The sequence below is a fragment of the Nicotiana attenuata genome, unplaced genomic scaffold (genome assembly GCF_001879085.1).
Source record: "Nicotiana attenuata strain UT unplaced genomic scaffold, NIATTr2, whole genome shotgun sequence".
Classification (NCBI taxonomy): domain Eukaryota; kingdom Viridiplantae; phylum Streptophyta; class Magnoliopsida; order Solanales; family Solanaceae; genus Nicotiana; species Nicotiana attenuata.
Window position 1 is genome coordinate 77,820 of NW_017673607.1, and position 19,097 is coordinate 96,916.

Below are 19,097 nucleotides of genomic sequence, written 5' to 3' on the forward strand. Positions count from 1 at the left end.
TTTTGATGTATTTTCCATTAATAAAAAGTTCTGTTTAACAATTTAGTGACAAGCAATATAAAAGCAGACAAAGAACTGATTAATAGCGGGAGAGTCTGTCCAATGTATAAAACTGAATAAAATACGGAGTAGTCATTTAAAAGCCTTACCAAGACTGGTTCACATTACTCACGAACACGTAAAGTTACTAAATACGCAAGGTGCGGAAAGAAACCATAAGATCTGTTTATACCGAATACAAAGAGATGACAGGTCTTTAATAGTAAATAGAAGTGAGAAGGAGACGCCGGGCCTGCGGACGGCCTGGCCAAGGCGTACCTGCGGGTCTCTCCAGACTGAAGATATGCTCCCGAACAAAGCTGCTGCTCGAAACCTGAGCCTTATGCGAAAAATGCACAGAGTGTGTAGCGATCAGCGACAACCAACCCCATGTGCTAGTAAGTGTCTAGCCTAACCTCGGGCGAAGTGAGTTGAACGATGGGCTTAGACCAAGACTACCACAGGGGAATATGCTTGGGGAGTATAATAAAATTCCAAATTTAGGAGTCGCCAATATAAAGGGAAATACAGCACAAATCATAGTACGTAATGAAATAGAATTCAGACGCAATGCACGGCATCACCCGTTCGTGCTTTGTACTCCGTCCTCACCAAGCAATAACATGTGCACGGGCATCACCCGTTCGTCGCTTTTACTCTCCATTCCTCACATAGATCAATAGGAATCGGCACGGGAAATGTACATCGTGGCGGCACGAGCATCACGCCTCGTGCTTTAACACTCTTTTCTCATAATAAGCAACAATTGCACGGCATCACCCTTCGTGCTTTACACTCTTTTCCTTACCAATAAACAAAAAGTGCACGGCATCACCCTTCGTGCTTTTAACACTCTTCCTCACCCAATCAACAATTTCACAACAAGGGCAGGGAAAATAAGTAAACAATAAATAAAAATTCCCGGCAGGGAACACAAACAATAATTAAAACCCGGCAAAGGGGTACAATACAATAACCGAACAAACGTCTCGGCACGGAATAATCATTTAACTCTTTTTTTCTTTCACTTCATCTCATTAGTTCCACATTATCGCTTGAAGCCAATGCCTCCAAAGAGTTTACTTATCTCTATTTACCTTCACAATTGTATTTCGACCCGAAGCCAACTGCTCCACTAAGTTCTCAAGATCACAATTTCTTTCACAAGGTCTTCTACAACATATAGTAGTCATTTGATGATTAAGCATGAACATAACAAACAAACAAACATTCGCAAATAAGACCATTCACGGTCATGCTAGACACCAATGTATAGATTACTCGTCACCATGCCTATACATCACTACTCGACAATTAGCAATACAAATAGAACTCAACTCCCTATTCCCTCAGGCTAGATTAAACAACACTTACCGTCAAGATCCATTGAATTCCACTAAATCCTCAACAATCGCTTTACCCCGCGATTCCACCTCCCAATTTTGCTCGAAGTCTAGTCAGCATATTGCCCACAATTACTTATAATAAACAGTAAATGAACAATTTCAAGCATAAAAATGAATTTCCAAGTTTTTCCCAAAAATATCCAAAAATGACCCCTCGGGCCCAACGTGGCGTCAAAAACCCGGGTTCGAACCAAAACCCGGTTACCCCTTCCCCCACGAACTTCAAATGATGTTAATTTTTTCTGAAATCGCGACCTCAAATCGGAGGTCCAAATCCCCAATTTTTTAGAGAAAAGCCTGTAGCGTTCTACCCAAAAACCCCAATTTCACCCATGAAAATCCTTGATTTTGAGTGGAAAACGTTCGTTAAATGATTGTTAATGATTGAAAGAGGTTAAGTACAAAATCGCACTTTACAAATGATTCTGGGATAAAACTTGTTCTTTTGAAAAATCACCTAAGGATTGTATTTTGAGAAGTGGGGTTGAAAAATGACGTTGAAATCGTCTAAGTATGAAAAATGCAGGTTGCAGACATGGGAAATGCGAAGTTGGATGTTCGCAATTGCGAACCCTGCAGGCTTGCGGAAAGCGACACTACTGTTCGCATTTGGCGAACTGAGCTGACCAAGAATGGACCCGCATTGCGAAATTGGTCCTTGCATTTGCAACCAGTGGCCGTACATTTTGCGAACGCCTGGCTTCGCATTTGCGACACTTGGCCTGCTTAGGCTGGTTCGCATTTTGCGAACCAACCTCCGCATTTGCATAGCTGGGACGCTTCGGCATTTGCGAACTCTAGGCTTCGCAAATGCGCAAACCATGCAGATAGATCAGCTGATATCAGATTTTTTTCCAAAATGAAAAATGCAATCCGACACCTATCCAAAACTCACCCGAGCCCTCGGGGCTCCAAACCCAATATACACACAACCTCAAAGACATCCTACGGACTTACTCGTGCGATCAAATCGCCAAAATAACATAAAAAACAACGGATCAAACCTCAAAACTCATGAATTCTTCCAAATTTTCATAAAACATCAATTTTCCATTTTAGGTCCGAAACACGTCAAACGACGTCCGATTTCAATCAAACTTTACAGAAAGCGTTTAAACCATATATAGACTTGTACCGGGCGTCGGAACCAAAATACGAGCCCGATACCACGGTCTTTTAATCAAATTTCATTTCCAATTTTCTTAGTAATTTCAGAAAAATAATTTCACAGAAAAATTCATTAATCGGGCTCTAGACCTCGGAATTCGACTCCGGGCATATGCTCGAGTCCCATATTTTTCTACGGATCCTCCGGGACCGTCAAATCACGGGTCCGGGTCCGTTTACCCAAAATGTTGACCGAAGTCAACTATATTCATATTAATATCAAAATTTAGCATTTTTTTCACACGGAGTTCATATTTAAGCTTTCCGGCTACGCGCCCGGACTGCGCACGTATTATCCCCACCACTCCGACCACCATATATCATTCTAACCCACAATCAACACTTATCCACCTCAACTACCACAACTGATCACCACATCAACATCAACAACCACAGCCGACACTGCCCATTATTATAACCTACCACCACCCACCCACCACCTTTCTCAGTTACAACTACTACCACCAGCCGCCGTCATTAACTATCACCACCCACCAGTACCATCCTCAATTGTAACCGCCACCACTACCAGTCACTACTAGCAACTAGCATGAACCACCATCATCAACCAAAACTACCACCAACCACCGCCTCTAGTCGGCATTCACCCGTTAGCCATCACCAACAACAACTATCATATTTTAAAAAACTATATATTTTATTGATAGTATATTAGATTAGTTAGTATTTCATTTGAATTTTATGTTTATTAACCTTTAAATAAAGATAAATTTTATATATTCAGATGTTAAAATCAAACAGTCTTAATTATTTCTATTCAGATCTTAATACACATCTTAATATATTCAGATGTGTATTCAGATTCAGATGTCTTACAGATGTCTATTCAGATTTAGACGTCTTAATCTTAAAAAAAACAAATGAGGCCTAAGACATAGTTCATTTTCGCTACATGTTTTAAGTACTCTTGGTGAAATGACTTGTTAACTACAATTGTTTCCAGATATATGCAAGAATCTGAAAATCCATATACTGAGAATTTATTAATAAATTGAAGTAAAATATTCAGCAATAAATAATAAATAAGAAAATGTAATCTCCAAAAGAATTTAGCAAATTAATAATGAAGTTGTGGTTGGAATATCAAGTTCCAGGGAGGACTAAGCAACGACATCTAATGCATCAATTTGATTTGATTACACTCGATTTTCCTGACGAAAAAGAGATTTAGGGTGTGTTTGGTACGAAGGAAAATATTTTTCGAAAAATATTTTTCAATTTTTCCATGTTTAGTTAGCTTAAATATTTTGGAAAATATTTTCCTCATGAACTCATTTCCTCCAATTGGAGGAAAATATTTTCCCTATCAAGAGAAGGGAAAATATTTTTCAAAACTCTTTTTCAACCTCCCCAATCTATTCCCATCCCCACCAAACCCCACCAACCTACCCCCACGCCCCCACCCCCACCCAGACCCGACCCGCGCCCCACCCTCCCTAAATATAAATATTATTAATAGTACTTTCTTTTCATGTTATAGATAGAATACTCTTTTTTTTATTTCAACAAATGAGCATATTCTTTTTATGATATAATTTTTTTTATTTTAATAAAAAAAGTACTTTTCTTTAATGATGTAGAAAAAATATTTTCTTCATTTCAACAAAATGTAGTAAAAAGGACTTTCTTTCATTTCAACAAAAAGAGTATTTTCTTTTCATGATGTAGAAAAAATATTTCCTTTATTTTTGGTAATTAAATCATTGCATTAACCACCAAAGTAAATATTTACAAAGCATTAGGTCTTCTCAACCTGACTTCCTTACTGGAAAAAAAAACCCAACTGACTCTATATCAGACTACCTTCTAACATCTTCTATATGATTTCTATCTGACTACCTACTTAGTAATTACATTTTGCTAATAAGACACAAGTATATCCCTCAGCTCTAATGTTGCACATGCATACTACCCTCCTTGCAAGAATATCCCATGTTGTTGTTTTTTGGCAAAATACATAGATTACCCCCTGAACTATGGACCAAATTCTTGATATACACTTTTTACGAACGAAAATAACTTTACACACTCAACCTTTTCAGACTGTTCCTAATACACACCATTTTTTTCTTGACCAGTTTTTCAAAATATGTGTAATGTCACTCTCCAATGAGATAGTGACACGTGTCATTAACATATTAAAAAAAGAAAAAAACTTTAAATTATAATTAAACCCATCTTCTTCATCAAATATACCACCATGGTTGCCATCTCTTCGACTCCCATTCAGATTTCTCTACATCAGCTAGTTTTATTTTCACCTCATTTTCTCCATTATCTTTCTTACCTTCTTCTTCTTCGTTATTTTCTTTTCGAGCAGGTGATTCCCAAAATTGATTATTAAGATCCGCCATTTTCATAGGATTAGATCAACATCTCATTAGAAGCAAACCATTTTTAGGCGGAATGAAAATGCTTACTCTGGCTTTCTCCTCTTCCGCTACTTTTAATTCCTTCATTTCAACAGTATTCTCAATATCCCAAAAAAAATTCAAAATAATTTGGACAACCCAGAAAATCCCTCTTCAAATATTATCTCTCTCCACCTTTAAAATTCCAAAGACCATCAAGCTTCATTAATAAACTCTTCTTAATTTTAGGGAGGAGTTTCGAGAAAACAAACAGGGATCTAGGGACGATGGGAAAAAATAACAGGGGAGGTCTTCTGATTGTTGAGAAAGAACAAAACAAAGTAAAAGAAACGAAATAAAAGAAAGAAAAGAAAAAAAATCATTTTAAACCATTGGATCAATTTTATTGATCTGAATCGTTCAAATAAAGAATCAGATAAGTTTTTTGTTTCTTCATGCGCCTCATTTTTGTTGGTAAACCACGCACTAGCCATTAGGCATAGTAGTGTGTATTAGATACACTCTGCAAATGTTGAGTGTGTCAAAATATTTTTGTCCGTAAAAAGTATGTAACAGGGATTTGGTCCATAGTTCAGGGGGTAACCTATGTATTTTGCCTTATTTTTTTCTCAAATATTCTTGCATTTCTTTCAATCACGTGTTTGTTTGGCAGTACACATTTCATTTTTTGGTCGGCGCACGTTAGCTTAACATACGCCGAGAGGATTTGGAGAAGAAGACCCAACGATAGTTGTCAAAAAAAAAAATGAAATGTGTACTGCCAAACAAACAAGAATCTCCTTTGCTAGAATCCTCATTGAAGTAAATGTCACCAAGCCTTTGCCAAACAAGATACCAATTATGGATGATTCAGGAGTGATATTTGAGCAAGATGTTGAATACGATTGGAAGCCAGAATTCTGTGATAAATGCTTAAAAACTGGACATGACTGTGGAAAAATTCCAAAAGAAGGAGTTAAACAAAACCCTCAACCCAGAAAGAGGAGACCTCCACCAGTGAAACAGATATGGAAAGCTAAAGAATCAGCAGTGGCTCCCACTGTTGAAGCAAGTCAAAAACAGGTGGACACAATAAGCAAGGAAGTAGAGTGTACTTCTAAGCTAGTAGAAAGCACATATGATCAGCAGCAAACAAAAGAAGGTGTACAAAGACAACTAGAAAAGGGGAAGATTGCAGTGGAGATCAATGGTGTTCCGATGACTTATGCTAAAGCAATTCTGTCACCTGTGAAGCAAGGGCCACAACAGCAAGCAAGTCTAGCTGTGATAGATAACTTGAAACCACCTATCACAGGTGGCCAAATTCAACATATATGATGTCCTGGATGGTGTGGAATATAAGAGGTACCAACAAGAGATACAAACAAAAAAGGAGTTTTGTACCTATATAAAAGATAATAACATAAAGTTAATGGGCTTAGTGGAGACTAGAGTAAAGAAGGATAAGGCAGAGCAGGTAACTCATCTAGTGGCACCAGGTTGGCAGGCAAGTTACAATTATGATTATGCACTAAATTGGAGGATTTGGATTCTATGGGACCCTCAAGCTTATGATATTACAATCCCAGAAAAATCTGCTCAAGTAATACATTGTTGCTGGCAGGCAAAATCTAATAAACTGCTTCATGATAGTGGTTTATGGATTCAATACCAGTGAGAACAGGAAACCATTATGGCAACAATTGAAAGACTTAGCACCACAGAGCAATATGCCATGGATCATATGGGGAGACTTCAACTCAGTCTTAACAATACAAGACAGGATTTGTGGCAAGCTAGTTACAAAGAATGAAATACAAGATTTCTCAGAATGTATGTAGATGTTAAATTTGAATGAGTTACCTTGGAAGGGGGATTTCTACACTTGGTCAAATAAACAACAAGGGGTTGATAGAGTATATAGTAAGATTGATAGAGCCATAGGGAATGATGAATGGAGGCAGACTTATGGGCACATGGAGGTTGACTACAGGCTACCATTCATCAGATCATGCTCCAATGGTTATAACAATAAGGAGATTAGAACCAGGTGGCAAGATCCCTTTTAGATTCTTTAATGTATGGGTTGATCATCCAAAATTCATGACACTGATAGAAGAGACATGGAAAGAGTACTATAATTCTGATCCTATGAAGAATGTTTGGCAGAAGCTGATGGTTTTAGGGCCTTTACTGAAGCAGCTTAACAACTCCGAATTCAAAGGTATCAAAGAAAGACTGGAACTAACAAGAGACCTACTACAGGGGATTCAAGCTCAAATGTCAACTTGTTATTCAGATGATCTGGCTACCGAGGAAAAATAAACCTTAGAGAAGCTGGAAAAATGGTCATTAATAGAAGAAAACATTCTCTAACAAAAAGCTCGGGAAAAATGGATGAGGTTAGGAGATGCAAATTCTAAGTACTTTTCAGCAATTATGAAGGAAAGAAGACAAAGAAAAGTCATCACAGAGTTAGTTAATGACTTTGGAGATAAAATAACTGATCAACAACAGATACAAGTAGAGATCATTAATTTTTACAAATCCTTGATGGGATTAGCTCTAAGTCAATTACCTGCAGTAAATAAACAGGTAATGGAGAATGGACCAGTGCTCAATCATATGCAGCAGATCAATTTATGTGCTGAGGTCACTGATCAAGAAATTTATGAAGGATTGTATGCTATTGGAGATGATAAAGCACCAGGAGTAGAAGGATATAATGCTTTGTTCTTCAAAAAAAGTTGGTCTATCATAAGCTCAGAAATATGTCAAGCAGTAAAAGGATTCTTTTATACAGGGAAGTTATACAGAGCAGTCAATTGTACAACTATTACAATTATCCCTAAAGTTCCTAACTCCTCAAGCATCAAAGAATATAGGCCAATAGCCTGTTGTACTGTTTTATATAAGCTCATTGCCAAGGTTCTAGCCAACAGAATTCAGAAAGTAATTGCTTCTATTATATCAGATACACAGGCAGGATTTATTCCAGGTAGAAAGGTGGTAGACAATGTTATACTTGCTCATGAATTGGTCAAGGCTTATTCAAGGAAGAACATTTCACCAAGATGCCTCATCAAAGTGTATATTCAAAAGGACTATGACACAGTGGATTGGAGATATCTGCGCCAAATGCTAGAAGAACTGGGCTTCCCTACTATGTTAATTAGGTGGGTTATGGAATGTGTTACAACAGTAAACTACACTGTACTCATTAATGGAGAAACAATTAGACCTTTTGATGCAGCTAGAGGATTGAGACAAGGGGACCCAATGTCCCCCTTTTTGTTTGTTATAGCAATGGAGTACCTTAGCAGAAACTTGAAGAATTTGAAGCTGGAAAAAACTTTTCACTTTCATCCTATGTGTTCAGGCTAGATATAACTCACTTGAGTTTTGCGGATGATCTCTTGCTTTTTGCAAGAGGAGATGCTACATCAGTAGCATTGATGCATGATAGATTCCAGATATTCTCAACAGCATCTAGGCTTAAAGCTAATCTAGCTAAAAACTCTATTTACTATGGAGGAGTTAACCTGAAGGTACAAAAAGAGATACAACACAAGCTTGGTTATAGCCAAGGTTCATTGCCTTTCAAATACCTTGGCATACCACTAGACACAAAGAAGCTTTCAGATGCAATGGCAGCCACTATTAAGAAAATAGTGGCTAGAATATCATCTTGGACAGCAAAGAAACTATCTTATGCAGGCAGAATTCAGTTGGTACAGCATGTTATCTTTGATATTAAAGCTTATTGGGCTCAGATCTTCATCATCCCAGCTAAAGTTGTTAAAACAATAGAATCTTATTGCAGAAGCTATGTGTGGTCAGGAGAAAATGTAATTACTAAAAGAAGCTTTGGTGTCATGGGAAAAAGTGTGTGCACCTAGAGCTACAGGGGAACTCAACTTGATCGACCTAGCAATATGGAACAAGGCAACAATCACAAAACCAAGTTGGGAGTTGGCAAACAAGAAGCACAAACTTTGGATGAAATGGATCCATAGTTATTATATAAGGAATCAATCCTTTGCCAATATGGAAGCACCAAAACAGGCTTCTTGGATGATAAAGAAAATATTTGGAGCAAGAGGTAATATGGAAAGTATCAACATCAATCAAGTTAATCAGAAGACAGTGATTAAGCAAGTCTACTTGAAGCTGTTAGGTGAGTTGCCAAAGATTACATGGAAAGGCCTAATGTACCAGAACCAAGCTCGACCAAAAGCAATCTTCACAATGTGGTTGCTAATGCATGGAAGGCTACTTACTGCTGACAGGTTGAAGAAATGGAAAGTGCAAGTGAATGAGACATGCTGTTTTTGCAATCAAGCACTGGAAACAAGAGAGCATATCTTTGCAGAATGCTCATATGGTAGAAACATATGGTGTAGGCTCATGAAATGGTTACAAGTTCAACCAATCATATCTTCATGGTCAGAATGGCAGAATTGGATAATACAGAAGACAAAAGGGAGATCTCAAATGGCCAGAATCCTCAAAATGGTATTTGCATAATACACACACTTTGTGGATTTAAATGCAAGAATATTTGTGAAATAAAGCAATAACATGGATATTCTTGCAAGGAGAGTAGTATGCATGTGCAGCATTAGAGCTGAGGGATATACTTGTGTCTTATTAGCAAAATGTAATTACTGAGTAGGTAGTCGGATAGAAATCATATAGAAGATGTTAGAAGGTAGTCTTATATAGAGTCAGTTGGATTTTTTTTTTCCAATAAGGAAGTCAGGTTGAGAAGACCTACTGCTTTGTAAATATTTACTTTGGTGGTTAATATAATGATTTAATTACAAAAAAAAAAGAATATTTTTTTAACCCTCATGGCTCTACAACTTAACAATTTGAATTATTTCATAGCATTGGACAATGTGAATGAGGATGGACAGATTAAAAGACATTATTTACCAAATATTCATTTATATGCATTTGGTTAGAGCGTTATCTAGAAAAAGTAGTTGACATGTAACGCATTTCTTCACAATTAAACCTTTTTTATAATCCTAAAACAAACAAATAAGTAGGTTAATGCAACTAATCAAGAGTTCATGCCTTTTGGTTGGTTTTAAGTTAACAACAACATACCTAGTAAAATCTCACTAGTGGGGTCTGGGGAGAGTAGAGTGTACGCAAACCTTACCCCTAACCCAAAAAGGGTAGGGAGGCTGTTTCCGGCAGACTCTCGGCTCAACAGGAGAGACAATAATATCATAAAAGAAACAAAAGAAAAGGCATGTAACAACAAAAGATGCCAGAAAGAAAATAACAACAACGAATAAGTAAAAGGACACTAACACAAAACTATGCAAAACAACAATGTGAACACAACATAGACCACTAGCAAACCTAACCAAAACTCTATCAGACTACCCGATACAAAGAGGGAAAGAACTCTCGACTACCCCCTAGCCTACCACCTTAATGTTCGACCTCCACTTGTTCCTATCAAGAGCCATGTCCTCGAAAATCTGAAGCCGCGCCATGTCCTGCCTGATCACCTCGCCCCAATACTTCTTAGGCCGTCCTCTGCCTCTTCTAATACTAAAATATTATAAATATTTAATTATAAAATTAATTATTATTGTATATTACTTGAGAATCCAAAAATTTAAAATCTTGAATTCGCGTTTGAGTGTTTGATAGGCTTTCTCATTTTGTCTTGGACTGCTTTTATTATCTTCAAAATTCAACTCAATGTGGATAATTTTAAAATCTAGATTGAGATTCTCGTGAAAAAAGAAAACGTATGTTGACTAAATTTGAAACTTTATTTGCTAGACTGTAAAAGAGAGGTCCCTATTTTTCAATTAGCAGATTAACCCCTGCCAGTGCATGTGATAATAGTAATTATGAGAAGATACTTTTGATATTAATTCAAAACTTTCTACATTAGATAGATCAATAGTAAAATGACAAGTTCTCATGCCCACCATAAAAGTAGAAAAAATAAAAATAAATTAAGAATTCCATTCTAAAAATGTAAAAATTCTATTTTTAGTAGACTTTCCTTCTTAGTCTTTATATTTTAGACCTCTCAACCTCAACACTAAAAAAGGCAGCTCGGTGCACAAAACATCCCACGTCTATGTATCATTCGAAAAAGGGTCGCACCCCTAGGCAGGGGCATAGGCACCTTATTTGAAGCGGTGTCACGTGACACCGCTTTGTCGAATATTTTTCGTATATCTGTATGTGTAAATAAGAAATAAAATAAAAATATTGAGTACACATATAAAAAATGATACCGCTAGCCCTTATAATAATTTATTTATTTGTTTACTTCTGCAAATATTGACACCGCTTACAAAAATTCTTGCGTACGCCACTGCCCATAGAGATGTGATGTAGACAATCTATCTCAATACAAGCATTAGTGACTACTTTCACGACTCGGACTCGTAACTTATACATCTCACAAAAACAGTTTTACCATTGGTTCTAGGCTCCCTATACCCGAGCACTCATAAAATAAAGGGAGAAATTCAAAAATAGCCAGATTTACCACTGGTCGTTGAAAAATAGCCAAGTTTCAAAAGTCATCGAAATTTAGCCACTTTAAATCTGAGCGAAAACACTGTTCAAAATCCGGAAAAATACGCCCGCAAATTTTACGGGAGTTCCAGGATAACTATGCTGGAACTCCCGCAAATTTTACGGGAGTTCCAGCAAGTATAATTGTCCAGTATAATATACTGGAGTTTGGAGCACTGGTGCTCCAGTCTCCCGCAAATTTTACAGGAGTTAGCAAAGTATACCGGTCCAGCATAATATGCTGGAGTTCGTACACAAATGCACCAGAACTCCCGTATATTATACTGGACCGGTCCCTGTTGCAACAAAATAGTGGCTATTTTTCATTGACTTGATAAACGCTGGCTATTTTTTATTGACCAATGTGAAAACTGGCTATACCATGATATTTCCTCAAAATTAAAAAAGGATGCATGGATTTGCAAAAAGTGAGTGGCAAACTAATTCTAGTAATCTAGTCAAGAACAGTCAAACAAAAGTAACTAATTAAAGGATAATAAAACCCAAAAGCATATAATATAACTACAAAAAGCAACAAAAGAAAAGTATAATAACAGGACAAATATTAGAATTTAAAACAAAACTCAAGAAATTAGAACGAATCTGAACTCAGCTGGCAAAACCAAATAAGGTTGGCGGGTAATAATACAAATCGATACAAAAATATAAATTGTTTTTAAGTTGTTGAAAAGGTAAAAATGCTTTGTTTTGCCTACAAAGCTAGATAGTTTTTGGTGATGAACACAAAAATATTACTACTATAGTAGTATTTTTTTTTAAAAGATAGTAGCTTTTCAGAAATTTGGAACAGTTTTGCTTGTCTTTGATAAGAAAATAGAATTAAAATATAGGAAATCACCAAATCCAAATTATTTTATGATCTGGGGTTCTTGATTCTTCACAAAGTACTGCAGCTACTTGTTCAGTGAAAATTCTGTGGTTGATTCTGTTCAAGAAATGCATCAGCCACCTTCAGCTGAATTTGATTCTTCTGCTCATTCTAATCTTGTAAGTCTCTCTTTTTTTTTTTTTTTTTTTTGAATCCCAAGAAAACCCGCAGCCGCTACAGCCTCTGCCACAGCCTCTGCCCTTCGGGTGAGCACTCTGTGCGCACTGGGTAAACCCCACTGTGTAATAGCCTGCAAACCACACAGGGGATGTAAACCGCACTAGGCAAGCCCCGTGCGACAGGCTCAGAGTCTCTCTTTTCTTGTTTTATATTATATGGTTATTTTTTTGGTGAGTGTTTGTGCAAAGAGGGTTGCTAAAGAAATGAATTTTCTTCTTTTTCTGTTGTGGGTTTTTCTTGAATTTAATGTTTTTGGTGGTTGGAGGAAGAAAGGTGTGAAATTTTTGGTAGTGGTGGAAGCTGGAATGTGAAAGATTTGATTTTTTAAACCTTTCTGATAAGTGAGTTTGAATGTCGATGAATTAGCTGGTTTGAGATTTTTATGTCATTACTTTAGCTTGTTTGGTGCTTCAATGTTTTTTTTTTGGCATTTCTTCCTTTTATGTCCTTGTGTCAAGGGTCTATTAGAAATAATTTCTCTACATTCACGTTGGGGGTAAGGTCTGCGTACTCACTACCCCAGATCTCACTTGTGTGTTTATAGTGGGTTTGGTGTTGTTGTTGTTCGTTTTATAAGTAGAGAAAAATAGGGAAAGAAATAATCAGAGTAATGTATGCCAAGAAGGCCTAGAGTCTCATTTTTGCTGACCTATATTAAGATTTTAGTTGTACTTAATCCACTGTTCTTCAGAAGTAAAGGTTCTAGATAAAGTTGCAACTTTTTGCTTATAAATGAATTTGTCATCAGATATAACCAGTTTGTCAACTCATTATGATCTATGCGTCTCAAATCGCTCGCGGCGAATCAGTTTTTGCTGCTATAAAAGTTAAATATACTGATTAATTTCTTTGCTTTTGTGGTTGTTGGTGCCTTGTGTTGTTATTGTTATGTCACTTCTTGTTTAGTGTTTTTTAAGCCGAGGATCTATCGGAAACAGCCTCTCTACCTTCACAAGGTAGGGGTAAGGCCTGCGTACACACTACTCTTCTCAGACCCCACTTGTGAGATTATACTAGGTTTGTTGTTGTTGGTGGTGCCTTCTATGTTCTGAATTTTATTTTTTGTGTTAATAGAAAGGAGAGAGAGAGGAAGCCACTTTACAGCTTGTTTGGATGGTCCCGTTGTATGGTATTGTATTGTTATTCTAAAATAATGTTTGTTTTGATTGTTTCAATAAAATTGGTTGTATTGTATTGTTAAATCCATTGTTCCGGAACAATGAAAAGTCCCCTTTTTTGAAACAACCGATTTGGTGTGGTGGGATTGTTTCCGATTTTTCTTTCCAATTATGCCCTAATTTATTACTCCACAATTCTATTTTAACCTTTACCTTTTTTTTCTATTTTAACTCCAAAACTCAAACCTATAACCTACTTTGTTTTTTGTGCAAACTTCTGCCGCAAACGTTAAAGGTGTGTTGCCGCCTTCTGTTTTATGTTTTCTCCTAATTTACTTTTAACTCAATTCTAATTAGCTGTGCTCCTTTGTTTTGCCTTCTTCTGTCTCGCTCCTTTGTTCCGCTTTCTTAAGTTGTTTTGTCTCCTTTGTTTTATTTTTAAAAATTATTTTTATGCATAATTTTTGATAAATTTAATATTTAAATAATTGAGGATATTTTAGTAAACTTATCGGTTACAGTACAGTACGATACAGTCAAACCAAACAGCAAAATATTATTTAACAATAACAAACAATACAATCTATCCAAACATTGTATTCATAAAACGATACAATACATTGTAAAACGAAGGTAAGCAATGATCCAAACAAGAGTGTTAGTACGGCAGCAGTCAACAAGACGGCCAAATCTCTCCTCTCTGCAAATACCTACAAGATCTTTGGAAAATGCATTATCCAGTTTTACAAGAATAGATGTTCCAAGTCCTAACTCCACCCGATCAGGGTTGCCCCCGAGGCCCTACTCTGCTAAGTTCCTGTCATCTATGAAGAATCTGATTCCACAGAAGAGCACTAGGACAAAAAATGTAACCCACGATGGCGAAAAGACAGTTCTCATTATCCCAGATACGCCACTTTCAGATAAGCCTTCAACTTCAAGATCGTTTTCTCTGAATAAAGTTTTGTTCTCTTCAACGACAAGATCAATCCGCTCTTTACCAGAGAGGCCAGTGGGAACTGTGGTAAAGCCTGCAGAGGACAATCGTTTGGATGCTCAGTTAGAGTTAATTGTATGTCATATATCCTAATATTTACTTTATTTGGATGCAATTTTTGTGTGTACTCTTTCTTACTTTTTCTTTTTGTACCATTGATATATTTACTGACAGAAACCTGAAGCTCAACAGCATATGAAGCGTTCATTTTCAGTGCCTATACATGTTAAATGCAGAAGCTTAAGGAGGACAGATACTAGTGGCAGTCTCATCCGTGTCATTTCCAAAACTGTTCGCCCAACTACAGATTCTGATGCCTCAGCAGACATATCACAGGAAACAGAAAATGGTATGCCAAATTTTGTCGCGTCCTGGCTCTTATAAATTTTATACTCACTTGTCACTAGCTGCTCCAATTTGCTAATGCTTCACGAGTGTACTTAATAGTGCATATGTGAAAACCTATTTTGATCATTTTCTGGACTAAAAAGGTTTTTGGTACAAGCCTACAACACTAACTGTTTTACATGTATGTCTCTGCCTATTGAGATGTTAACTCTGTATACATGTCTGTCTCTGCCTATTTGTGGCAAGTTATACTGAAACATCCTTTTATGGTTAGAGCTTCTTTTATTTGCTCATGTTTTACTCCCTCAATCCCAGTTTATATGATGCTCTTTCCTTTTCGGTACATGCCAAACTTTTTGACACCTATCCGAAAATATTAGTGTTCTATACAACTTCAAGAACTCAAATTCAATTAACTATAGGCAAGTTCAGCTAATAAAGTTTTACGGCTTCCTTTTACTTTGGCTTGAATTTTATGTGAACCTCAAACTTAAAAAATGTTAAATAAGTACCTCTGATCTAGTACTTCTTTAATCAAGGCAGATACTTTAATTTCTATTAGGAAATGTAGCTTCATGCATGGAGATTCTATATGCCTTTGTAATTTAATCAATAACGGATATGACATAAACATTGGAAGCTTTCGATTCTTTATTTGATTGAGTCACTAGGATATTCTAATCCTAAAACCTTATCAAGTACTAAACTCATGAACCTGTAAATCTTAACATATATTATTAGATCTGTTCACAAGCGTATAAAATATTTTCAGATGATATTATCTAAACATTTGGAAGCTTTTGATTCTTTACGTGATGCACTGTAAAGCATGGGATCTTTTAATAATAAATCCTTCTCAAATATTGAACTCGTGAATGGCCTGGATCTTGATAAACATTACCAAGGTTTCTTCACAAGTGATAAAATTTACTTGCACTTGTTTGGTGTCTTGTCAGTTTTTATACCATGACAATTGCCTAATTGGTGTCAATAGTTTCTCATTTATTTGGTGATACTTGTAACCAGGTTAATCTAAATGTTAACGAATACAACAACAACCCAGTAAAATCCCACTAGTGGGGTCTGGGGAGGGTAGTGTGTACGCAAACCTTTACCCTACCCCTAAGGAGTAGAGAGGTTGTTTCCGAAAGACCATTGGCTCAAGAAAACAGAAAGACAAAAGGGAGACAATATTAGTATCACCACATAAATCATAGGAAAAATAGGAACAACATTAAATTCAGAAGAAAGATGCAAAGCAAAAGCGATAGGTAGTAAATAGGTCATGCATTGAAAAGCGTAATAGTAAGACACAATTTTGCCAATAGCTATCTTAGACAAAAATCCTACCACACTAGTCTCATAGAGGTACGAAGTAAGGCAAGACTCAACTACCTCCTAACCTACAACCCTAATACTCGATCTCCACATTTTCCTATCAAGTGTCATGTCCTCGGAGATCTAAAGCCTCGCCATATCCTGCCTGATCACCTCTCCCCAATACTTCTTAGGCCGCCCTATACCTCTTCTCGCGCCCTCCACAACCAGCCGCTCACACCTCCTTACTGGGGCATCTGCGCTTCTCCTCTGAACATGCCTGAACCATCTGAGCCTCGCTTCCCGCATCTTGTCATCAATGGGAGCCACGTACACCTTCTCCCGAATATCATCATTCCTAATCTTATCCATCCTAGTGTGCCCGGACATCCACCTCAACATCCTCATTTCTGCTACTTTCCTCTTCTGGATATGTGAGTTCTTAACAGGCCAACACTCAGCCCCATACATCATGGCCGGTCTAATCACTGTTTTATAGAACTTACCTTTGAGTATCGGTGGCACTCTCTTGTCACATAGGACTCCAGATGCAAACCTCCACTTCATCCATCCTACCCCAATACGGTGTGTGACATCCTCGTCGATCTCCCCTCCCCCCTGGATAACCGACCCAAGGTACTTGAAGCTACCTCTACTTGGAATGGCATGTGTTTCAAGCCTCACATCCACGCCCACTTCCCCCGGCTCAGCGCTGAACTTACACTCCAGGTATTCCGTCTTCGTCCTGCTCAGCTTGAAACCCTTAGACTCAAGAGCCTGTCTCCAAACCTCCAGCGTCTTGTTAACACCGGCTCGCGACTCATCGATCAGAACTAAATGTTAACTAATGTCACATGGAAATTGCTTTTGTCTCACTTATTTGAGTGTTTCTCTCTTCTTTTGCTATCAACTGAGTCTGGCAAGATGTACCTATCCTTGTCATGGTCAGCATGCTTGCCTACTTTTGCTTTCTGGGGCAGCTTCTGGTACTTTTGTTTCTTCATGGTTATATATCTTCGTATGTGAGTTAAAGTGCTAATATAATCCAGTAAGTTTCAATTTATTTTCGGCCAAATTGCATATTATTGGCGCGTAGTTTAAGCTGGTGTGTTTCTGTCCTATTGTTCCGGAATGTGCATTTTTGTACTTATTTTATAGGATTTGTGCATTTTTTGTCCTACTTTTTTGGTCTGTGCACATAATGCAAACTTTCTAAAAGAAATGCTAAAATAGGACTTCTTCTAACTACATTAGTTTTTGATGAAAAAATTCATGTACAACTTGTTGATCAGCCATTTGAGAGTTCATTTGTGTGGATATTTGAGGGACTTGAAAGATAAAAAGAGATAAATGTTATCGTAAATATTGTTAAAATAAAATGATTATTAGTACTATATTAAAACGTCTTAAATTTGTGTGCATGTTAAGGTAAGGGGGAGATGTTGGAGAATTGATGCCTTTTATTACTTCAACAAATAGTATTTGAATGAATATAGGTTTTGAGCATCAAAAAGACTGATAAAAGAATCATGTGCAAGGCAGATTACTTTTTCAACGCTACGACGAAAATCCCATTTTTTCACATTTTTAGAATGTTGGAGTTTTATGTTCGCATCTGAAAAAGTAGGACAACAAATGGAGAAACTCTATAAACTAGGTGCCAGAACTGCACATTTCAAAGAAGTAGGCCAAAAACAGATGACTCTTATAAACTAAGGTTATATGATGCAACTTTAGCTTTATTTTATCACTGGTTCCTTTGTTCAGCTGTCGTAACCATCATGACATTCATATTCTACATTCATGTTATCATATTTTAAGAGGGTATGTAACAATTTCGTGTTAAAGCACGAATTTCTTGAAATCCTAGATGGAAAATTGGTATATTATGTCGTGTGTGTGTCAATAAGTTCAGCTTGTTGCGCATGTCATAACTCAGTATGGACTAAAAAGAATTGGATAGTGAGTCTCTTCAAGTGTCAACATTTGTAGAGATGTTTAGAACTGTCCAAAAAATATTTAGGAATCCTATTAAAGGCACAACCATTTCTTTGATCATGTTTCATATAGCAGTATTCACATATCTGTCTGATGTAGAATATTGTGTTTATCATTTTCTTTTCTTGTATCGTGACAGGTGACTGACTTAGGTGCTCGTGCTCGTGCTCTTGCTATCTCTTTACCTTTCTCTTGTGTTTTAGGTTTTCTTTCTTCTATGATAGCTTCTACAATGGGTATGATTGTTTTCCCTTCTCTATTTTCTTCTCATCCGATGTCATGATTCCACATATAAAACTTCTACTTCCTGGTCTTTTCCTTTAACTTAATTGAATACTTTCAAATATATTATGGCTAGAGAGACAAAGGTAGCTGTTAATCCACTGCATGTTTGTTGGATTTTGTCTCTTAGATATCAAGATAACTAAGAAGTATCATATCACAATCTATGCAATTTCACGATTTCTTAACTGGAAATGAACTTTCTATTATAGGATTTAGTGATTTACACACTACTGTTAAGTAGCCATATATAGTGGAATTTTGATGTTCAGTAAACATGGTTAACGTGTTTGGATAAACACTTTGTGTCATTGGCCAAGAGCCTGTTTGGGTAAAAGTGTTTGGTTAACGTCTACGATCATCCCCTGCACCAACAACTAGTGCCATGCAACCACACGATCAAAGATATTATAGCTACATTGA

General features: G+C 36.9%; 1 protein-coding gene across 1 annotated transcript; it reads left to right on the top strand.

Moving 5' to 3' along the window:
* The first annotated feature begins 14,272 nt into the window (after window positions 1-14,272).
* LOC109216847 lies at window positions 14,273-18,738 on the top strand. The gene is made up of 3 exons (XM_019381059.1): window positions 14,273-14,804; window positions 14,904-15,078; window positions 18,532-18,738. Exons 1-3 carry the CDS (start codon window positions 14,373-14,375, stop codon window positions 18,537-18,539), a joined length of 615 nt encoding a protein of 204 aa, XP_019236604.1. The 5' UTR covers window positions 14,273-14,372; the 3' UTR covers window positions 18,540-18,738.
* Window positions 18,739-19,097: the final 359 nt, after the last annotated feature.